This window comes from Varanus komodoensis, unplaced genomic scaffold (assembly GCF_004798865.1).
Source record: "Varanus komodoensis strain SLA01 unplaced genomic scaffold, ASM479886v1 scaffold104, whole genome shotgun sequence".
Taxonomy (NCBI): Eukaryota; Metazoa; Chordata; class Lepidosauria; order Squamata; family Varanidae; genus Varanus; species Varanus komodoensis.
The window spans coordinates 850,786-874,849 of record NW_025335289.1 but is presented as its reverse complement, the minus strand read 5'-3'; the positions used below and the strand labels follow the sequence as shown (position 1 = coordinate 874,849).

The 24,064-nt window shown below is 45.8% G+C and overlaps 1 protein-coding gene across 2 annotated transcripts in view; it reads left to right on the top strand.

Annotated features, from left to right (window-relative positions):
* The window catches only part of LOC123017870 (KAT8 regulatory NSL complex subunit 1-like), a 47,703-nt gene that overhangs the window by 6,827 nt on the left and 16,812 nt on the right, over positions 1–24,064 (top strand). The window contains exons 3-5 of one of the 2 annotated variants that reach the window (XM_044419509.1): positions 11,092–11,233; positions 15,277–15,477; positions 19,634–19,761. In XM_044419509.1, coding sequence (XP_044275444.1) covers positions 11,120–11,233; positions 15,277–15,477; positions 19,634–19,761 — 443 coding nt within the window. In that variant the 5' untranslated portion in view covers positions 11,092–11,119. Of the gene's footprint in view, positions 1–11,091; positions 11,234–15,276; positions 15,478–19,633; positions 19,762–24,064 lie in introns of those variants that run through there. The other variant, XM_044419510.1, reaches the window with a different exon arrangement.

Genomic DNA, 24,064 nt, shown 5'->3' with positions numbered 1-24,064 from the left:
CGCGCCTCGCCCTCGCGGGGCGCCGCGCCCGTAGTGGCATGGCCGGCCGGCCGGCCGGCGGGGAGGGCCCCGCTCGCGGCCCCTCCCGGGGCTGAGCGCGTGCGCGCGTGCGGCGGGCCCCCGCGAGGTGCGCGGGCCAGCGGGCCCCTTCCCGCGGGGCAGCTAAAGGGGCGGGCGGGCGGAAGGCCGTGTCCCCGGGCCCGGGTGAGGCCCGCCCGGCCACGCCTCTTGGGCAAGTCCTCCGCGCCGGCCTCGGCATCCCCGGCCTCGTGCTCCAGCCTCTGGCTCTCGCTGCCTTGAACCCGGGATGCGCCTGGGTGACCCGGGCAGGGCCGCTGGCTGCCCCGCGGATGCACGTGGAAGCAGGCTGGCCCATTCCAGTTTGTGGTGGTATAGATTATGTAAGCTATAGGCAGGGCAGTGCAACAGTTAAATGTCGGACCGGAATGAGGAGGTCCCACTTCAGGGTCCCATTCGTCTGTGAAATTTGCTGCGCAGTGTGGGGTGCCTGCTTTCTCTCAGCCTGGTCTTCTCCACAGGTTTGCTGTGAGGATCAGATGGGGTGAAGTAGAGCTTTGTACCCTGAAGTCTTCGGAGGTTAAAGTGTGTTTCAAACAGGACTCGGTGAATCAGTGGCTCTGATCAGTGGCCGTTTTAACCTCAGGCAGCTAAGAAGTAACCCGTGGGCAAAATCAGTTCCACGGGGGTGCTCCATCTGTCCTGTGAGCGTATTTGGCAAGCTGTGTCTCCTTTCCCTTTGCTGCTGGAGATTGTCTTTTTATTACACGTTGGTTTTAAGTTGAAGGTTCTTGCAACAGATAACAAGGGAAACTGAAACACTGAAAGAGCCTGGTTCGCACTCAATCGCAAGGACCAGGCCATGGGCGTGGTCGCCTCGCCTGCTATCCTGAGCTGCCTTGCGGGGCGGGCAACCGGAAGTAAGCGCGGCTCTCGTTCACTGGAGTCACGTATCTTGCGTATGCACACGTTGCTGTCTCTTTGTATAGCGTTTGAATTACCCAAAGTTTGATTGCCTTTCTCCTTTCGTTCTTTTCAACTCTGGCACTACTGTTGGCAGACTGTTTGGGGAGAGCAAGCATTGTGCTACAGACACAAGAGAGTCCTTTCCACACAAACCTGGGGGAAAGCTAGGGTTTAGCTAGCTTCCTGAGGCTATGTAGAGTTTGGTAGTCCTTCTCTTGCAGGGCAGTATACAGTGTCGGCACAATTGCTGAATAGGCCTGTGTTGTCTTAAAGTCTACAGTCCTTGATAAACCAGAGGCTGTTGGAGTTGAGGCCTCAGGCGATGAAGAGAGTACACAGGATGGCACATGCAGGCCAAGAAAATCCTTCTGTTATCCAGGGTCTAAGTCACTGAGAGTTTTAGAGGTTAAATTAAACAAGTTACTTAGTTCCTGTATTCAGTATAAATTAAAAACTAGAGTAATGTGTCTTAGCTGGCCAAGTCCAATGAACAACCTGTTGGTGCCATTCTGTACCAGTTGAAGTTTCCCAGTATACGTTAAGGTCAGCTCAGGTGTCATGCATATTATGATAATCCCGGAGTTACCTGAACATACAGAACCAAGCATAACTAATGAATAAGATGGGAGGTGATTTGCTGTTTTGGGTTGAAAGAGAGGAGAGCCAGAGCTTAGATCTTACCTGAGTTTCATTCATCACAGCTTCTGATTGACTTGTTGATTGCATAAACATCAGAGTGAGTGAAAGGGTTATCAATCACGGAAGCAAACCTTTACATATAACCCCTATGTAATCAGCAGTTACTCAGCAGCAGCGGTACTATAGGTGGCACCTGAGATCTAACAAGGCAAGGTTTCAGTAGCTGTTTGTTCCCAGTACCACATTTTTGCCTTTCATTTTACTGTGAAAGACACCAGAAGGCATTGGTCTGTAATAGTTCACATTCTTATTGTCATCTAAAACCTTTATACAGGAGAGAACTTAAGTTATTGTCAAGCTTAAAAAGTAGTCTTTTGACACAATTTAACTTAGGGTTCCAGATTGTGTCATCTGATACAATGTTCAACCTCTGGGTGACATGCTGTTTGGCAAGTAGGTATTTTGGTGAAAGAAAACGAATCTTCTGGGTTTCTCTGTCTTTTGGATCTTCTTCATCTTGTGTTTGGGCTTGAGCTGTGTACTTTTGTGGAAAGGTCAAAATCAGTGGTGAGCCGAACAGAAGAAACCTTGGGAAAGGTTAATGTTTTCTATCAGCACTACCTCTGCTTACTAAGAATTTACAGAAAGGCCAGTGTGCTAGACAAATAGTACATGGGGTGCCGGTATTAGAATTTTGTGTTTTCTGTTTGAACTTGGGAGATATGGGTGGCTTTGAGCAATTTGCTAATTTCAGATTACTTGCTTAATAAGGTACCTGATATGAGAACAGCTCAAGCGTAAAACAGTCGAATAATTCTGTAGAACTGAAGTGATTATATGCAGTTTATCAAGCTGGCAGTCCTCTGGTATATGGTTGTGTATAGCAGTGGCAGTTCTCAGCTTTGGGGAGTGCCTACTTTTGCAGCTTTGCTCCTTACAGTTGAAGTTTTTGTCTGCTATCTAGAGTGTTGCATGATGGCACCTCTGTAAAGTTCCTTTTATGATAGAGCTATCTGGAATTTCTGACTACAAGCAACCCTGATTCCTGCTATCCTGGAACAATCCCGTGTGCAGTCTCTCAAGAATGGTAGACGTGTCTGCAAAAATGAACTGGATTTCAGTAGGAGAGGGAGGCCGTGTGTAGGCCACTTTTGGCATCCGTTGGAGCCCCCCTGCCCCACCCAGTACCCCATCCCGCAGTGTGATTGTGCCTGCTGTTGCAACTTTCAGTACAGGCAGTGCCTGAGTTAGGAGCGTTGGAGTTACAAGCATTCTGTACTTACAGGTTAATTTTTTTAAAATCAAGTATTATTTTTTTTTAAAAATTACTGCAGATCGTCATCATCACCATAGAGGACGTAAAGGGGAGAGAGGGAGGCCTCCAGAGCATGCCTTCCTGCCCTGCTCATCCACAGAGGGACAAGTGCTGAGGTCGGCTTTTAGCCTCCCGCAGGAGTCCTGTGTAGCTGAGATTACTGTAACTGCATCACTAACAGCGGCAGATTAGTAGCAGTCTCATCCTCTGTGTGTGTGTGTGTGCGCGCGCGCAGCTCCCAATTCTTCACCCATCCCTTTGTGGCCCCTGGGGCTGAAAAAATTACCCAGCCTTGTCATATAGTGTGGGCTAGCTCAGAAGCAAGTGGGCAATTCCACTTTCCTGTTCTTAATTTGTGCGGTATCTAGCATGATATTACATGCCTTTTACATAAAAATAGCGAGCAAATCATCTTTTCAGCATGGGTACATTATTTGCAAATAATTCTCTGTCATATTGTTCAAAGTATGCTTCTCAGAGCATACTTTACTTCTTACAGTAAAAGTGTGTTTCTCTGAGGTAACGGAATTAACTCTTGTGTGGGCAGTTGAGCAGAAGTAGGCTCTGAAGAGAATTTCAAAGTGGTGACAAGATCGTGTTTCACTGTATCCACTACTTCCAATTAGGAGGTGTTTCTTTCTCCTGTCTGTAGCGACATCTACTCCTGTTGCCTTGAGTTGCATGCCATAACAACCCACAGTTAACCTATCCTGAGTTACTGAGAAGACAAGCAGGAGCAAGTGCCCCCGCTGGTTCCTGCTGCTCGCATTCTCTCGCTGCAGCAAACAAAATCTCGGAACACTCTTTCCCTAGGTTGTTTACTGTGACCACCAAACCCAGAACTGTGGGTGATTAAGGAACAAGCAACCCAGAATTTTAATGCATGTGGGGTATATTTATTGTTTGCTGCCCTGCCTTCCACTTGTCTAACCTTTTTATTGTTACAGTTTGTCTGCTTGGAATTTTATAAGTTGGCCATCATTGGAGAAGATCAGGGAAGTGAAAATAAATATACCAGAAAAGAGTCATACAGTCATAAAATGCAGTAAAAACAATAACCTGTTTAATTTGTTTTTTAGAGTGGATTGGAGCCCATGCTGTTTTTCTGCTGTTAGAAACAGTTTCATACTTGAGATTGATGGGGGGGGGCAATCTTCCTCTCCCCACAGTCCTCCAAATTTGCCCTGGAAGGTTGGCTGACCTTTTGGATGGGCTACATTAGGAGTTGAAGGAGAAAATTCTACTGTGCTAGCAGGCTTGTGCACGTGCAATACTGAATTTAACCCAGTATTTGTTGGGCATACCCATTGAACAGAAAAGCAACTGTTAAAATGCAATTTGAGACTAAGAATAAAAAAAAGTAATATAATGTGGGCATGTCGTAAGCGGAGCCGGCTGGAGCTGGAGGTCAGATTAGATGGCCCAGGAGACCCCTTCTGACTTGGGCTGTTTCTATGTAATATAATTTTGAAACATTATAAGGAAAAGCAATGCATTTGGCTTTGTGGCAGTTATATTTGATCTGGGTTGGAGGTCCTTCTTTGGGAGCCTTCTTTGAAGGAGTTTAGGAGAGTGGCTGCCTGGAGAAAGGCCTTCTCTGTGGTGGCACCCCTGTTATGGAACATGCTCCCCAGAGAAGTTTTAAATTGTCATTTTAATTAAGATTTTATAGAAGATGATGCTGTGCTTTATTTTCCTTTATTGTAAGACTGCCCTGAGACTCAAGGTAAGAGGACAGTGTAGAAAAGCAATTAATTAATTAAATCTCTCCTGTTTATCAAGTGTCAACACAGCATTGTCCAGTTTACGCAGAAATAAAATTATAACTAAATGCCCTTGTAGATAAAACAGGCAAGGTTTCCTCCTAGTCCCTGAAGCAGTGGCTCTCCAGAGTTTCAGGCAGGAGTCTTTCTTTCCCAGCCCTACCTGGAACTGGGCGTCCAGAGCATGGGCCCCTCAGTCCTTCACCAAGCTGAGGGGCGTGAGGGAGTCCTCACCTGGCATGTGAGCCGTGCCGTGAGCGGCATTGGTGAGATTTGGCATTGGAACTGGATGGGGCCATGCATTTGTTTAGCATGTGCTTAGTATTTTGCAAGGTGGATTTTTATATCGTTAGGCGTTGGTGCCACTGGGTTGGCAGATGTGTCTAAAACTTTCTCTTTGTGAGTGTTGGCCTTTGTTGCTTTAGGCTAGTAACATGTGCTGTGCTTTTTAAGTTCTACATGTGAAGAGGAAGCGCCAGGATGCAGATGGTGTGCTGCTCTAGTACTTGTTTTCGCCATGCTAGACTGAAGGAGGTGCTGGAGGCAGTTTGGAGGTGGGTGAGGGAAAGCAGGCAGAGGACTAATCCATGTTGGGCAGAACTCCTGTGGGTGGGGAAGCCTGCTGATTTGGGTGGGGATGTGGAACTGCTCTTGGAAGGGTTACCTTCCCCCAGTTGACTGAGTGCCCAGCTCCAGGCTTCTGTGGGATTTGATGAGATCTGTGGAAGTGCTGGTGGTATTGATTGCTAAGGACTTTTGATTGCTTTGGCTGATTTACCACCTCTGTTTCTCTCTGGAGAAAGCAGGCTTTGCTAGAGTAATTCACTCTGCATGCATGTAACACACTCCGCAGGAGGTTATCTTTAAAGACTCGTTGGAGGCTTCAGCTGGTGCAGAATGCTGTGTATCTCAGCTGCTTTTGGGGGCTTGGTGATCAGGATATCTAACACACCAATTCTTACTAGCTGCTCTAGTGGCTAGTGCATTTCTAGACAAATTTCTAGATGATATGAGTGTAAGAAGAGCCATGCTGGATGAGGCCAACGGTCCATCCAGTGGACCCACTTGGTTGAATGGTTGCCTGCATCTGTATGGACCTTCGTGTCCTCTGAGGTCGTTAAGGAGACCCTGTCCACATTTCTGCAGGAAAGAGCCTTCCAGTTGGTGGGCACCAGAAATAGGGCCTTTCCTGCGGTGGCTCCCTCCCTGACTCTTTGAAAAGCCTTAAGAATCTGGATGTTCTGGTCTGCTTTAAAATGAGCAAATACTGATCTTTATTTAAGAAATGTGAAGAAGCCCCTCCCTCTTTTGGTCTTTAAAATGTTTTATACTGTTGTTTTATCATATTTGTACCTTACTTTTTAAAAATTCCTTATATTAAATTTATGTGTTGCGTTTTACCTCCTGCAAGGAACCCAAGGCAAGTGGCATAATCCCCCACCCACCGTTTTATCCCAGCGATGCGCCTGTGAGGTTGGACAGAGGTTGGACAGAGAGGCAGCAACTGACGCGAAGTCACGGGTGGCTAAGGGTGCCCTAGAAACCGAGCCCTCCAAGTTGGGGTCTGGTGCTCGAATCGCTGCACCACTCTGCTTTTGCCTGCCGCTGGAAGGACAGCTGTGAGGATCAGACCTCGCTCTTTTACGCATTGTTGTGTAATCTTCTGAATGCAAAACCGCCCCTTGTTAAGAAGGTCTTGCCTTGGTTGGCTTTTCATCACTGCTTCCAGCACTGTGTCACACGCACTGGTTCGACTTTTGTGCGATCCTAATTTTTTTTCAAGCCTCACTTTTCAGTGGACCAGAGGACTCATCTGAAGCGGGACTAGCATATGATGATTGATTCTGACCACAAGGACACAACTAAAACGAGTCCCTACAGAGCAAATGGATCTGCCTGATGCCCCTTCAGGTTATATGTTCACCTGACCCAGTTCATCCAGCTCTGATTGGTCCCGGCTTCCAGGGTGATAGGCAGATCTCCCCCGTTCTCTCACCGCTTGATCCTTTTAACTGGAAGTGCCAAGGATGGAACGTGGGGCCTTCTGTAGGCAAGGCAGGTGTGCTGTGATGAGGCTACGACTTGAAAGGAGCCTGGCATTATAAGCAAGTTGTCAGTGTATCCCCTCCGATACCACCTTGTCTCCCCCCTGCCCCCCCCAGCATAATGACACCACACTGGTCCTTTACCAGTTGTGCTGGTTACCATATGCTTCTGGGTTCAGTGTTGCCCTTAAAGTCTAAAATTAACGAGTCCAGGAAAATCACTTCACGTGTTGTTCTGCCCAGGAAGTCGTGTTTCAGCTTAGAACCCCTTAATCCCCACATTATCTGATGTGCAGGAAGTGGGTCTTTCCAGTTCTGATACCCCGATGTTTGGACAGTCTCATTGCAGCGTTGTGCCTGGCTCTGCTGCTTGCTTTTAGGTTATCAGCAAAACGCGGCACGATGTGGGCCATACGGAAATGTTGTTCTTAAGGATATGTTAGTGTCACTTTAAGTTGTCACATCTGCTTACATTGTTGTTGTAAGTTTTATGTTTGTTAGTCATTCTGATTACAGTTTAGAAAGGTAGGATAGAAATTCCAGGAACTTTATCAGCAATCTGCTATGTGCAGACAAAGGGAAAGCAGATAAGACAAAAGGACAAATGTGTCATAAACGGCACTAATGAAATTGTTTATATATCATAGTTCATATAATTCAAGACATCCAACCGGTCATTTTTTCTCCAGATCTTTATCTAGGTTGTCAATCTAGTAAAAAAAGAAAATATTCTAAATGTTCTAAAATATATTTCTGGGTTGCTTTATTTTAGGATAAGTTTGTTTGTTCTTCAGTGTAGATGATGTTGTGATCTGTGGTGAGTTTTTTTGTACAGGTATAAGTCATTGCTGAAAGTGAAAAGGTTTGTTTATTTTAAGCTGGAATTTATGTTAGCGTTCACTGAGGAGTGATGTCTAGAAACATTAATAGCATTTAGATGGCCATGCAGAATTAGTGTATCTATTGCCTTGTTTTGTGGTTTTGTTTTTGAGTCCAGCATGTCTTTTAAATCTCATAGCTTAGGTTGCAGTGCTGTACTTTTGTTTTTTTAACCTAGGAGTAAACCTTATTGAATGCAGCGGGACTTGGCTTACTTCTGAGTAGACATAAAAGGGTTAAGTTACATTCTGGACAAGTTAAAGAAAGGCTGGTGATACTGGAGATTTGATGTCTGTTTGTTACCGCCCAGGGCTAGCGCTGCTGCTACTGGGGTGATCAGGTAGTGTTATTTGTTTGTTTACTTTGTGTTGTGCTGTATGTAGGACACTCTGCTTCCTTAATACCCTGCATTGAGGTGCGAAAGACTGAGAAGTCCGCAGATTCCTTTCCTGCATAGCATTCCTGGTTACCTGTGCACATACCAGAGGTAGTAATCTGTGAGGTTTCCTGGGTATTTTGCGTGGGAAACTTGTGTGCAAGCTGCTTGGTTTGAATTTCCATTAAGCCTATTTGACAGTACTTGATTTTAGGACAATCTATCCATTAGTGCAAAAAGACAGAAGGATTTCAGGGTTTACCAACAACAAAGAAACCATGTCTGTCTTTCCGAAAAAATAGGAATGTTGCTTTCTTCTGAGTGGAACTGACTGAACACGGTTTGTTCTGCCTGCAGGATATGTGCGTTGCCACTGAACACTGGTCCTCTACTAAATGTTAGCTAAATTCTGGGGGAAAGGGTTCAGATGTTTGCATTAATTAGGTTTTTGTTTTGATTTCTATTCCGGTCCAGAAAAGAAAAACAAGGAAATTGTTAGGAAATATTGGTTTCAGTGAGACACAGCTCAGTGGGCTTTATCCAGAATGCTTAAAACACCATCCTTAGGCATCATCCCAAAAAACTGTATTGAAAAATTGCAATGTAAGGTAATGTGCATCAGAAAATTCTCAGGTGCCCTAGTGTAATCCAGTTTAGCATGTTTGTGTTACTGGCATTTAGTAAACAGCAAAGCTGGGGTGGGTGGGAAGAAATAATGCATGATGGTTTTTGACTTGGCGCGTCACAAATATTGGAGCTAAGATGGGGGGAAGGGAGAAGCGTAGCTAAGGTGCAGTCCAGCCTGGAGGCCGAGAGCCCTCTGAAACCGGAGGGTGATGGACATCTTGCTGAGTAGAGGGCGTGTCACGGTGGCCGTTGCTCTCGTGCTTCTCCTAGCCTGTGAGGCAGTGACTGCTCTAAATTGGTGCTTGGGCCTGGTAACGGACTGGTTGAGGGCCAGCAAGCTGCAGCTCCGTCCGGGCAAGACAAGATACTGCTGCCGGGTGGGTCTTCTGTCCAGCTGGGAAGTATTCAGTCAGTCCTTGAGAGGGTTGCAGACCCCTAAAGGACAAGGTCTGGGGTGCTTCTAGATCCTGAATTACTACTGCGGTCACAGGTCGACTCGGTGACGAGGAGCACCTTCACTTGCCAGCTACACTCCCGCCTGGACAGGCAGAGCCTTGCAGCAGCGGTCCATGCTCTGGTGACCCCTCGTTTGGATCACTGTGACACGCTCTGCGTGGGGTTGCCTTTGTCAATGGACCGGAGGCTGCAGTTGGTTTACGGCAGAGCAGCTAGGTGGCTGACGGGCTGGTCAGCACGAAGACGAACACATTATGCCGGCGCTCTGCCAATTACACTGGTCGCCAGTTGAAGTTCAGGACAGATCCAAAGTGCTGGCATTGACATTTAAAGCCGGAACTGGTTTGGGGCCAGGTGATCTGAAGGGATGCCTCCTCCTGCATGTGCCTACACAAACAGCGATCATCAGTGGAGGCCCTTCTCAAAGAGCTCCCTCCAAAGGAAGCGAGGAGGGTGGCCACTAGGGGGAGGACCTTCTTGGTTGGGGCATCCCATCTGTGGAATCGGCTCCCCAAAGAGGAGCACCCAGTGCCGATTTGATGCGCTTTTTGTCCCAGGTGAAAACCTTGTTATTTTTCCAGTATTCTAATAGTTTATTTTTATTCCCACTTTTTATATTTATATTGCACCTCTAAGATAGATTGAGCTGTGACAATTATGATAATATTGCATTAATGTATTATTGAATTTGTGGTGATATTATAATAATTGTTTTATATTCTTGTATTTTGATTTTGTAAACTGCCCAGGGAGCCTTTGAACTGATGTGTGGTTCAAAAATGTAATAAATCTATAAATTCGCCCTTAAGACATAGCATGTGTTTCAGTAGCATGTGTTTTCTTACATGCTTGCTAGGGATTATCATGTTAAAAAAATCAACTCCCAGACTGGCCAAATAATTGTAGTTGTAGTTGGTACCCACTCACTGTTACTAATAAATTTATGAAATGGAAAAAATTACAGAAAGACCAAACACTCAAGAAAATCTCCATCTTATATCACTGCTAGTGCATAAACGATACTTGGCATGAAGGAACTAAAAATTTCCTTCTGGTCCATTTCTTTGGGTGGCCCTCTGTTTTGATATCATGAGCTGGGAAGAGCCGTCTTCACTTTTTCCATACCAACCCTTACGAATTTGTCGAAGCTCTGTTTAAAGCTGTCTTGCTGGGTAATCGTGATCATAGTGTCACCATTATCATTCCATCCTGTTGGGCCGTCATTCACTTTTGAAAGGGGTGCTTTTATATTGTACCAATAAAACGCTGCTTCATATTGCTGCCACCAGCAGCTGTGCGCTTGTATGTGGAGTGAGATAACTTTTTGTAATGCAGTGGGCTGATCCTTTTCTTAGACCTCAGTATTTTGGCTGTAAAGCGCTGCGTAGTACCCTAAGCTTCTCCCTCCTTTATCTTCCGCTATCATTAAAAATGGTCATACATAACCGGTTACCAAGCTTACTTTGTTGGCAGGGTAATGTGTCAAGATTAATCAAGTGCAGGAACACAAAAGCAAAGGTCTGCCATGTTCAGCTCCTTGTTTCCTGCACTGGCGCAGGAACCTTTCGTAGCTCATAAGCAGAATGCGAGTCCTCATGTACGCGGACAACTGGCATTCGGAAGCCTGCTGCCTTTGCACTCAGAGACACTTTTAGCATGAGCTGCTGATAGCCTTGCCTTCCTTTAATCTGCCTTTACTGATACGGTAGGTGACACCTTGTCCCAGTGACCTGCAGAGTTTAACTGAGTTAAAGATGAAGATCTGTCACTAGTGATAAGTGCTTATTTCCCTTTCTTCACAAAGGAGGCGGGGTTTGGTTTTGTTTACCTTTTAAAATGTGGCTGGGAATGTGATTTGTTAGGTGGCCTGAGAGCACAGTTGGAGCTTCCCTTTCAGAAGGACTGACTTCTTATGTATAGCTGAACGCTTGGATTTATGTTGACAGAGACAATCAAACTGGAGTGCGAGAAAGTGGCACTGACAATATGCGCATGCTTGCTTTACAGACGGCACCTCGCAGAGCGCCAGTGGGCGATGGAGAGGGCAGCCATTATCTGTCGGTGGACATGGCTGCAGGCTCAGGTTTCAGACCTGGAATACCGCATCAGGCAGCAGACAGATGTTTACAAGCAACTCCGTGCCAACAAGGTAGGCAGCCCCATTCATTTCAGCAGTCTTTCTGTTTCCCCAGCTGACGTTTAGTTAATAAATCTGTTTGCGCAAGCAGAAAGTACAATGGAAAACAAAAATCAGCTCAGGAATGAAGATCAAATATGTAAAACAGCTATAAAATATACAAATGAAATTGTAAAGTGCCTTGTGAAAACGAAAGGCCTTCACCTCTTACCCGGATGAGAAGCGTGAGCCCAGGTGAGCCTCTTTTAGGAGAGTGTTCGATGGGCAGAGTGCCGAGAAGCACCTCTCTTGCAGCCAGCTGCGCACTTCTCCTGGCAGAGCGCCTTGAGGAGGAGCCCTGAAGGCGACCTGAGGGCTTGCTCTGGTCTGTACGTTTGGAATGACACTTAAAGGTCAACATGAACATAGTGAATTGAACCCAGAAATGTACTAGAATCCAGTGCGGTTGTCCAGACCCTGGGATTGCATGGTCCTTTTGACCATGCAATCCCATACCAATCAATAGTCTAGCAGTTCTGTGTTGAAGTTTCCAAGTCCCTTTAAAACGTAGGTCTATACAGAAGGCATCACAGTATTCCAGTACTAGAAGGTTAGCAGAGTATTGTTAATTGTCACCAGACTATCTCTGTCCGGATGGAGTTGCAGCTGGCCTGTCACCCTAGTGCCAAGGACAGCTGCGCGCAAGTTGCACAGCTCAACTGTTGGGGGGGATGCTGGAATTCCAGTCAGCTAGGCAGATGAGCAATACCACTCTGTTGCCTGGACTTATTGGTCTTCATCCAGTCAGTTGCCCCGCTCAGGTACCAGTTCAGTTTGCTTGCTTGCTTGTTTCCTATAGCTCACAACGGCTGAAGTGCTCTGGACAGTTCACAACTAAAATGAAATAAACAGTTCATAGTTTGTGCTAAAATGCAGTATAAAGTTCCTTCACCGTCACTCTTGGATTAGATGAAATGGAAATTAAAACTGAGTATCATCTGCATTTTTATTTTATTAATAATACTTACAGACTACTTAATATAAATTATCTCTAAGCGGTTAGCATATAAATATGGATATACATTCAAACACACTGTTAAAAGACTATAAAACTTTCAGTTACACTAACAATACAAATGCATTTAAAATACAATATTACAACAATTTAAATTAAGACAACAGAATGAGGAGCCGTAATATGAATCAGTGCATAATTAGCTGCAGTTATTTACAAACCAGAGAAGGCCTGGTATAAAAAAGTTTCTTCCAGAGGTGCTTGAAACATGCCATATTTTCTGCTTTCCAAACTGCATGGGGGAGATTTTTCCAAGGGAGGCTGCTGCGAATGAGAAGGCCCACCTTTGGGATGTGACGTGGTGGCATCCTGGCGGTCATGAAGCAATGCCTTCACATCTCAGAGGTCAGCAGGGTATATCAAGGAAAATATCCTGGTCTCAGTTGTTCCGATCGTTAAATGGCAGCAGCGTAACCTTGAAAATGGATTAGTAGTTAATAGACAGCCAGTGCAGTTCTTCTAACACAAATTCTGTGCAAGGTTAGCTTTGTGTCCCATGGAACACTTTAGCTGGTACAGTTCTGCAGAGCTGCAGCTTCTGAGCCAGGTGCAAAGGCAGTCCTGTGCAGAGTCTGTAACAGAGCTTGCCAGACCAGGTGGGTCTCAAATTGATTGCGCCTCTTCATCCTCAGATTGGCTCACCGGCCTCTCCTCTGACGGACCTTCTCCTGTTGCTGAACCGCCTCCGCAGTCTCTTTTTGCTCAGGAGCAGTCTTGCTTGGAGAGTAACATTAAGTGCTTCCAGGTTGGGCTTGGGAGTGCGTTTCAGCCTCTGCAAAGTCCCCGTTTGATAGCCCCAAAAGGAGAGCAACCTAGACATAAATGCCCTCGTGTTACTGGCAGCTCACAGGGCAGTTGTTGCCGTTACAGAGCACAACATTATAGCTATTCACTATAGGTTTCATTCGCAGATTGGCTTTATCTCGTTTTCAGAAGCGTGATGACCATGACGCAGGGACTGTGTCGCGTAAGTTAGGACCCACACCGTGGCACTCTCTGCAGTACTTGGTGTAACAGTATAATTTTAAACCAACCAAATCTGTTGTTATGCTGGGCTCTGCATAGGACTTAATGCACAGAGGTTCCATGTTGGGGGTTAGAAGCAGGCAATCTGGAACCACTGGACGCTTCTCTTGAGGGAAAGAGTCATGTGGAGGGAATTTGGCTCCTTCAGGAGCTGGCTTAAGGGCATCCGTTGGCTGCAGGATGGGTCACACTAAACAAATGTGCAGGAAGTTTACCGATCTGTAGGTAGCCTGCTGTTGGTAAACATACTTACGGAAGGTTAAGGGAAAGAGGATGTCAGAAGGGAGAGAGCTTAAGTGAATAAAAACCTCCCCTCTGCTCGACTGCGGGGCCCCTTTTTCAGAATTCAAAACGTGCTTAATAACATCAGAAACCTGCCGGATCCGACCAAAGGTCCGTCTAGTCCAGCGTTCTGTTTGCACGGTGGCTGATCGGATGTCAGCGTCTGTCATTGCTGCTTCCATCACTGCATTTGGACTCCCCGATGGCAGTTCCCTGCTGGTTTCGGGCAACTTCAGTAAGAAAAAATAGAGGAGGAGGTCCTGCTCCAGGATACAGAGATGGGCTTCTGGTCTTCACTGTTTAGTACGGAGGGCACCCACCAAGCTCTGTGGGATCCCTGCATTCAAAGACCAGGTGCTGGCAGCCACAGGAACCGATACCGTCAACCCCATCCACCCATCTCTGATTGGAATGAACACCAAAGCTCCTCAGCAAGGGAAATGTCTCAGGAAAGGCCTCATGCTGGCCCAGAGCCCACGCACAAACGCCCCAGTGACCTCTGGAAGGCCAAATCCTTATCCTCTCTGAAATCCTGCGTGCGCTTTCAGTTTTTATGCTTGCAGTAGTCCTGTTGCCATCTCTGGAAGGCTTGACTTAGGGCCGTAGAACATAGTTCAGTTCTTCTGTGTGGTTCCTGCAGAACACGGATGCCTTACGTGCCTTGTTAATACACTTGACCCTGCTTTTCTGCTTTAACCCTATCAATGGCTCGCTTGGCAACTTGCCTTTCCCTTTCCCTTTGCTTCTGCTTTTTTTCTTATTTCTGCAAAATTGGAAACATACTTGTGCTGAATCAGGACAGCTGCTTGTAGAAGGGGCAGCTCGTAGGAATCGCCAAGATAGCGTTGCAAATCTCATTGGCTTGACCCTCTGTCAGTCAAGAGCCTTCTTTTTCCTGTGGATTTGCTCCAGAAACATTTTTAGTGACCTGTTGTGTTCTAGTAGAAACTATGTGAAAGGGTTGTGCATATGTGGAGCAGAGTGATGTAGCTCTTCCAGGGCAACATCAGGGGATTGCAAAGCTGTTCCCCTCACTTCTGAAAATTAGCAAATTAGAGCAATCTGTTTTAAATTCTTGTGAGAATTATTAGCCAGCCAGTTACGTTGTAAAAACTCTGTGTGTGTGTGTGTGTGTGTGTGTCCGTGTCCCTTTTTTGTTGTGGTTGTTTTACCATGGTTGTGTTAACATTCTGCAGAGTTTCAGTAAGGTTAGGGTTGCTTTTCTTAGTCTCTTTTTCCCATAGTATTTTTAACTATTCCATAACTGTTGGAATGGTGTTTCCGAATCCCAAAGACTGACAGTTTTTTGATGTGTGTCGTAGGGCACATTGAGGAAATGTGAATTAAACATAGACACAAAGAGAGTCAGAAGTGACCTCCCAGGCCATCTAATCTGGCTCCTGGCTCCAGCCGGCTCCACCCCTGTAATTCCCCAGATGTGGTTGCCCAATCTTTCCTGACTGAAGCTGTAACAATGCTTTTGTGATTCGTATTGCGATGCAGCTTTCTTGAATTTGTAAAAATAAAAGCACTGTCTTGAAAATTATTATAGTTAACAAATTCTAATTAGCCAACAAAAGTACTCCGCTACCTTTATGTTTCCATTTTGGATAAATGTCTTAGCTGCTTTCTGTGCTTTAGGTCGTTCATACAAGCTTCATGAATATCATAAAATGACTATTTTATTCCTTAGGGCCCAGTAGTCCTGGGTGATCTCCAGCATGAGGGTGTGATGAAACAGCAGGTTCGACTAGGCTCCACAGCAGCAGTGAACTCCAGGAAGAACAAAGGGCTGCCGCCGTCTTCCTCCCACCTGAAGGTGCCTCCAGGAGGCCGGCAGTGTGACTTGTCCCCTTGCATCCCCTCCTACCTCCTGCAGAATGCAGAGAAGCAGGTCAGTGTACAGGGAAAGCATATGCTTTGGTTGCAGTGAGCGGCGCTGATCCCCCACCGAAAGGGAGATGTCTGGTTCATAAAATCGGCATCGTCTTGACTTGGCGCTCAGAAAGTCCCATGAATTTCATTGCTGGCTGCCCAGAAAATGGGGTGAAAAGCAATGTAAATACTAAGGGCCTCATGTCTAAGCGAGGTGTGGGCGGCTTCAGCAGCTCTGTGACCACTTTTCAGGCCTTCTAAAGGCTGCGGTCCTGTCACTTCTTTGCTGAATTTGACAGAAAAATCAGTATGCTGCCAAATTGAAGTGGCTAAATGATATGGAGGGTTAAAAAGGACAAGTTTAGCTTGTTTTCAAGCCAGAGGGTTTTTTTTAACCCTCCATGACAGCCTGCTACCAAAATATGGCAGTAAACTGCCAAATTTTCTGCTGCTGCAAACCTCAGAGGTGGCAGCAGAGGGATGTCATCAGCCTCGCAGGCCATAAGTTCTTCACCCCTTGTCTAAACAATAAGTAAACATTGGCTAGTTTCAGAAATCTCAGAAATTACATTTTCCTCCAAGCCCTAGATAAATTTTTGAAATGACTTGTTACATACCCTGTTCCTGCTCACTGCTTTTCATGCCAGCTGGCTTCTCTTGCTTTCTGTTATTTCGCTGATTAAATACAGATAGTATCTTGGCATATATTTTGCACCTGATAACTGATTTGACATCTAATCCAGTGGGTATCATTGGGCGTGCACAAGTGACGTTCCTGGTGATTTGCATCCCAGGAGATTTCTGTAGAGATATGCAGTGTGCATACTGTCAGAGGGGCTGCCTGAACCTCCCGTGTTCGTTACCTGGGAGACTGCTGCTTGTCTTACGAGAGCAATCATAAACAAACTCTAATTTTCTCTTTGCAAAGCCTTTCCTAATGATATATTTTAAAGATTTGACACTTTACTTAATACTAAGGATGAGCATTTGAAATGTCTCCTTCTCTACTGCTTTGGTGTCTCTTTCCCTGATTTTGCAAGTGGGGAACCGAGGTTGAGGTATGGTCAGTCATCCAAAGCCAGCTGGTAAATTTGAGTCTCTTCTGGGATTTTAACCAGGGTGTAAAACCCTTCCTTCAAAACTGCACTCACACTAGCTTTTTGGAGAGAGGTTAGTATTCTCCCATAGCTCTTGACACGTTATTTTTAAAGATGTTCTTTCCTGTTACTGTATCTTCTCTGAGCTATTTCTTGCTAGTCATTTTTTCTTCCATTTCTTCTTTTTTCTTTTGATTTCCCAGCCAACATGTCTGATGGTTGCTGGGAACGGTGGAGGGGGTGCCCATGAGCTAGCAGCCTGGAGGATCTCATTCTGTTGCCTTCCCACTTACTCAGCAAGCCCCCAGTTTCTCCGGAGCTATTTATCTCTCCTTCATTCTTGCTTAACTTAAACCAGAAGCTCTTCGTATTCAATGACTTTTTTGAATAAAGAATGTAATACCTTGTTTCTAATTATCCCTTGCATAGATAAAGAGGGCTTCTATTTGTCACTTCAGGTGACGGGCCTAATAGGACAGAAACTAATTCGAGTTTGGAGGCCGTGGCCAGACACATTAGTTCTGGTATTTGATCAGCTAGGATGGAGGTGCGTATTAGGACAGTCACTGACATAGAAAGTTAAAGCAAATGTAACTGAAGACATCATCAAATATAAAATCAAATGCTACAATATGTTGCGCTGTTACATAGGGGAAAGGCTCACTGAGCACATGCTTTTGATGGCACTGTGAAGAATTTGGCCCGCCTTCCGCAACCTGGTGAGCTTAAGATGTGCTGGAATACAGCTTCCCTCATCCCCAGGCCATGTAGGTTGGGAATGATAGAAGTTGTAGTGCGACACTTCTGGAAGGCTCTATGTTGGGAAGGAGCGAAACACAAAGTGCCCCATGAGAGTAGACTCGGAATTTAAGGAGTCCAGTTCGGCAGGAAAAAAGCCTAGTATTTCAAGGGCAGGTGTCATGGCCAGTTGGAAATAAAGATGATACAAGTACATATGCCATCCTTTTCCACTAAAACAATTGGGTTCAGTGAAATTCTTTTAAGTTGCCTTGAGGGCTCATAAAGTCAGAAGGGGAGTAAAAAAAATGCGCAGAATACACAGCAAAAAGAGGAGTTCTTACACAGTTCTTGGAAGTTTGTTGATACGATTGCAACATGTCTTTGTGCTAAAAGAAGCTGTCTTGTGATTTGCGTCTTGCAGTAAAAGTTAGAAATAAACCCAGAAGTGCCGAAGAAAGCTGTTTTTCTGGTAAAGGTCTCATGAACAGGCAGCTGCTGAGCAGTGGTGAGCAGCTATCTCTGTCTGAGGCTTTGGCCGCGTTTGGGCATCACACCAGCCCACCCTGGGAAGCAGCCGTCGTGGGTTGGCTTTTGGTCAGACAAGCTTTGATGCCCCTGAGAGAGACAGTGGGGCTCCCCATGGGTTGTTTGTTTCCTCCTCCTCCCCATATATCCCGGGGCACACCACAACAAGACTGAATTGTGTCCCCTCTTTCAGCTGTGCTCACAGAACATGGAGTGGGACAGATACAGCTGCATGTTCCTGGCAACACCCTATCCATTTCCTGCGAAAAATTCCTCTGAAAGGAGGCAGAGTCTTGATAGGGCATCAGTGTGATAAACCATTGTGAGCAGCACATGATAACGGGGTGCCCTACTCTGCAGACTGAGTCACTCCGTTAAGGGTCATGAAGATGACTCCTTGAAATGGTCCAAGTGACTGGCTGTCGGCTGATGCATTTTCCCAGCAATTCGACCCGGGTCCTCTTCCGGGCTGAATGCCAACATAATGTGTTTTCGGTCCTGTGTGTTTGGAGCTGTATTCTGAAGGCCATTCTTTTTGTTCTGTTTGAATAGTCCCATGTTTTGAACAAAATACATTGTACTGTTGTTTCTAGTGTTGCATGTTTAGGTTTTTGGGGAAGTCTTTCCTCTTCTTTTGAGAAGGATAGAGTGGTGTTTCTTAGGGAAACTTACGGAAGCTAGCCATGTAGGATGCATGGCCCCCCTTCCAATGGAAGCTGGAAATCCTGCCCTGGCTGACATGCTGACTTATGAAGAAACCAGATACCTCTCCTTTTAAACCCCACCCTGCTCCAGAATCTTACAGTCCTTTTCTGCAAAGTTACAGCTGAATGTATGTCTGCGTTCAAGTAAATAGTTTCAGTTGAGCCCTATATAAGGGCGGTTGTTTAGGATTTTTGCCCTAAAAAGTTAAATACAGACATTAAAAACCTTCAGGCTGCTGAATTCTGTACTGGATTAATCATTGATGCAAAATATACCAGGTTACATTGAATCCTGTTGCCTGGATTATAGCTTTTCCAGTATAATACATACAGAGGTGTATGCATTTCCTGTTAAACAGCTGTTTGTGCATCTTCTCTGTTACAAGATCTGCTTTCTTAAATGCTGAAAATTGATATCCGGGCTTCCTGTGTTGCCCTCCGATGCAAAAGTAGAAAACCTCTAATTGCTAAAACATGGTGCTGAAGGTGACCTGAATTTAAAGATGCTTAGAGAACGATGGTTGTCAGGCAGCTTTGGTGTGATATTTGCAGCTGCATAGCTTAGAGGCAGCTGTGCTTTTGTTTGTGTGCTTTGGGAGTCTGATCCCCAGGATGTCTCATGTGGCATGTTAGAAAATAATGAACATGTTAAAACTATATTGGTGAAAACTGGAATCCCGAGAGGTTTTTAAAAAATTGACTGAATTGCGATATCATTGCATTGTAGGATTTGGGTCTTCCAGGATCCTTATGAGGAGTATCTACTTAAATTTTAAGACAGGCATTTTTATTTGAGACTTTCATTGCTGAAGGGAAGGAAATTCTGGGCCCCTTCCATTTGTGGAGAAATTTAAACACACCTCTTTTTAAAATTGGTGTCTGCAGGGCATTCATGAATCTTTTGAATGCTGATGGCTGGAAAGGGACACAAGGAGGTTTTAGATTATCCCTGCTGAGATGGCAAACTGCTTTGAGCTTGGTTAAATTGTTGCTTTTGCATGTTTGTTTCTCTTCCTCTCCCTGGTTCCAGACTGACAAGCAAATTAGTTGCCTGATTCATTGTGTCTCAAGACTTATTTGAGTTTGAGTTTTTATTTTTCTCTTGCAGAATTCTCACCTTGCGCAGTCTTTAAGAAAACTTGTGTGTCAAAATCCCTCCCGTACACCCATCAATGGGTCTCCAGAGCCCCCAAAAGCCTGCACAGCACCCCATCAAGTCAACGGAATAAGTAACTGGTTAGTCATCCTTTTCTTACAGGTTGATCAGTATGATTTTGAGGGGTTTGTCTTGCTGGGTATAAAGTATATCTGAGAACCAATTTTAACAAAGAGGCAGAATGGAATTGTGGCTGGTTTGAGAGATTTCCCCCACTTGGATTGATGCAATTGTAAGTTTTCATGCTTGAAATAGAATGCTTTCTTTAACATGCTGTGAGAGGTGGAGGGAAGTTGCTTGTGCATAGATCACCGTCTGGAATTGGTCACGGTTTATCTGTATGTGCGAACCAAGGCTTTCTGTGTTGCAGAAGCTACACAAAGGAAAGCCTCAGAGTCATCCATGGAAGGACATTTGGTTGTACGAAAGGGCTCACGTTTGGTGGAGAGCAGACGCTCTTGCTCAGTGATTTTCAGGGGTGAGACGAAGCACTCAAAGGTCACCTTGTGAGCATCATTCAAACTTCTCAAGGGGTAGTGCTAGACATTTGGATCTTTAATGAAAATCTCCAAAATGGATGCAGTTTTTTAATCGGTCAAGCTTGGCCTGTTTTAGTGTTTTTCGCTAACACAGTGGAATAAAAGTCCAATTTTACTGCTTTGGCAGCAGATAGTTAATAATGTCTAATGGCATCTGAAGGAGACAACCCAAGGATTGTCGTCTTAGGGATTGTAATTGTTGCTGTTTTGTCATGGTAGAGACTAGTCTATTTTCTTGAACTTGGGAAGCATGCATTGGCTTGATTGTGGGAAGGGGGACGAGTTGAGGACTCCCATAGTCCAGGCATAGAGTTGCTTGGCTTCAGGCTTAATGTATTCTATTTCCTTGTCCGCTGGTGTCGCCACCTTTTCTTTAGCAAAGGTACGGCAGGGATGGTGCGCTGTCTGTGGTTCCTGTGAGGGCCACCTGGATTCAGAGCCCAGGGTCCGTGCGCAGACAGGGGTGCCTGCTCATGAAAGAGGCTTGCTGTTCTTAACAAGGACTTTGACTCGGCCCCTCAGTGCAGCAACGATGGCCTGTTTGTGCTGGACCTGCTTCAGACTTCCAGTTCCCTCTTCTTGCATGTTTAGAAATGAAAGAGCCTCTTCAGTTCACTTTCCTCATTATTTTTGCTATGGTTCATCTTACCTTAGCTATTTATTTATGCTCCCTTAATGTTTCTGCAGTCCTCAGCGTTTTGTAAAAGTGCCTGGCTCATGGCTCAGTTGCTGAATGTTCGCCTCATCGAAGGCAGGAGTGTTATGCAGACATCTGAGAAGCTGTTGCTGTTTCCATTGCATGCAAGTGCCGGTGGATCTGAAATTCAGCAAAGCACAGTTCCGATAGCAAAGTATACCTTGAAAGCGAAGCACCCAGTCTTCCCACAGTGGCAGCATCGGACTTCCAAGGGTCGGAGGCATTGGGCTTAGTGACGTCGTCGTGAGAGGAAGCTCCTACGTTCCACAGGGTTATTCTGCTTGTGGGTTACTTCTTGTGATGTCTGGCAGACCTCTGTGGGAAATACTGTGTTTATCTAGATGGGCCCATCTTGGCTGGCTTAGTGCAGCTTCATGGTTCTCCTTACAGAACAGTGCTTAAATTAACGTTAGACCTGCTTTGTTTTTGTGGTTTTGCAAATAACTTTGTGCAAGCAGGAGAGATTCTTGTTGATTCTTGGGCATCTCAGAATGCATAAATTAATGTGAACACTTTGTCCACACGTTGAATTTTTGTGCATTTGGAGTAACTCTCTCCAAGGGACAGGTATGCTCGTTTGTGGGTAGTTCAGAGGGAAATTTTAAGGGGTATTGAAAAATAGTGGGCAGGGTGTCACTGCTTGTTGGAACTCAGGGTGCATTCAGCATGCAGCTTCCCACATCACAGGCACATTTCAGTTTCGAATAAGATATAAACTGTCGCCTTTTCGAAAATGGAGGCTTTATGCTTCACATCGGGCAGGAGTAATAGGAGTTGTCCGGCAGGCTACAGTAATGCTACTGCTCTTCTGTTGTTTTGGTTACGACCGCAGGACCTACTACTACTAATAATAATAATTATTATTATTACATTTTTATACTGCCCATAGCCAAAGCTCTCTAGGCAGTTGACAGCAATAATCATAAAATCATACACTCAAGTCGCCCATCCCACTTCTGCCCAGGCCTGACCCTGCTTAGCTTCCAAGTTGAGGCAGGATCAGGCACTTCAGGCTGCATGGAAGCATCAGGCTACATAATGCTTCCTAACATATCCCCAGACATTTGCGGAAATGCTCATGAGCTCCCTTCTGCAAGCTGTGCTGATCCGTCCCGTTCTGGAAAGGAGCGTTTGGGCTTGCTTGCTTGCTTCATATGCTTCAGAACCTACTAGTTTCCCCTTGTGAAAGTGGTGGATCCTTCCAGTGAGAGCAGCCCATTAGTGGGTATTACCTACTAATGAGAGTGTATCCCAGCAAGCCTCAGGCCCACATGCTCCCCATCCTCCCCCACTGTGTATGTGGAGGAGATTTAAATCAGACTCAGACAAACTACAATCTCCCATTTATCCCATGTAGGAAATGATGGTTTGTGAAACGGTAGCACAGAATCTGATCTAATCCTGGTGTGCTGTTTAGCTTTGCTTTGCTTTGCTTTGCTTTTGTTTTAACCAAGCCAGGCTTCCTTGTATTCGGAAAGCCTTGACTGCAAAAGGCCCTGAGCCAGAAGCCGAGGCGAAGGGGGTGCAGGTGCAGGCTGTTCCCCGTGTGGCAAATCTGCCGCCGTTGCCGCACGCTGACATTTCTGTGTTGCCTTGGAATTCAGCTGTCCGTGTTGGCCATAGTTTGGCTGTTGCAGACCAGCGCAGTGTAAAAGCAGCTTGTGTGAAGGTGAATTCTGGGGTCTCCTGAATGGCTGGGGTTGCATGGTCGGATTCTTGGCCTCTTGTCTGTCCTCCAGTCTAAGAGTTGCTTTTTGTGCCTCCTTCCTTCCTTCCTTCCTTCCTTCCTTCTTGTTTTATAATCAAGACCCCGCTTGATCTAGGTATGAAATGGACCATGGTGTTTTGGTTATGATCCCGCATGGTGATGGAAAATAACTTCTCAGAATGCAAGCTGCATATAACAATGTTATGAGTGCTTCCGTACATGTTGGAACTAGCCCCTCTCCTCGTGGTGGAATAATGTTGCCCGGACGGGGAGTGCTTCAGTTTGGGGAGGGTTATTTTGGCTTCATTCAGCTCGTAAGCATTTGAGGTTAGATTTCACATTATAATGGGCCATGAAGCTAAATCGACGCAGCGGTGTTTCGCGCGTCCTTTTAATTTGAAGATGATTAATGCTGGTGAAAGAAATTTTAATCCTTGCATGGGCTGCAATCTTTGCAGTGCTATTTCTTTATGCTGTTTGTTTGTTTGTTTGTATTTGCATTTGCTGCACTTGTATGTCACGTTCCATAGCCATGAGGCTCTCTGGGCAGCTTACCTTACACGGTAATCCAGGGTGTACATCAGCAAAACAGTGCCTGAAGCTCTCTGAAGTATGTAACATTGCTCTTTTTCGTTAAGCTCAAGAAGCAAAAACAAACCCTCGTTGCTCACAGACTCCACTCCAGTTGCGCAGTGCACATGCCGGAGGAAGAAGGGCTGATGGTTGGGTCCAGCTGCGACGTGCACGGCCAGCCTAGCCTACCTCCCAGAACAGTTGTGAGGATAGAGGGGGTGGCGGGACCACGCGCTTTGTCTTTCTGAAAGGCTTTACACACAGAAGAAAAATAGACGACGACGATGACATATACTTGAAACTGACGGGACATTCGAGAACTGTGCCTCATGTATGTCGGCCCAACAACGTTTTCCTCCCCCTCGGTCTGAGCTCGTGTGATGTTGACTTCCTCCAGTTCTCTCACCCCCACTACCTGCCCTGAAGTGGCTGGGCCATACTAGCCAGGGAGTTGCGCTGTGCCAGACGGTCCGGCAAATTGAGCAGCTGGGACCCGGTCGGCCTACGTAGAACAGAGCCGTTCCGTACGAGCAGCCACAGGCCACTGTTTGTGATGGTTGGGCTCCTGCATCCCAGGACTGGAATTAATACTAATTTGTGGTCACTGCATGGCTAGGAAATAGCTGTAGGGAAAACGGCCGTTTTGTACTGTGGAACAGCTTCAGTCTTCATTCCTGCCTGTTTCCTCCTCTCCCCTCACTGCATGTACTTACAAAGCTCACTTAATATTTCCAGAGGAAGAAGGGACACCTGTGTAGGGCCCTGTGGCTGCATATAGGGGCTTACTCTTTCAAACCTCCTGCCCGGGGTCTGTGAGGAAGTTGTTGCAAGCCTCATGATTCCATGGAAAATTCCTCAAGTCATGA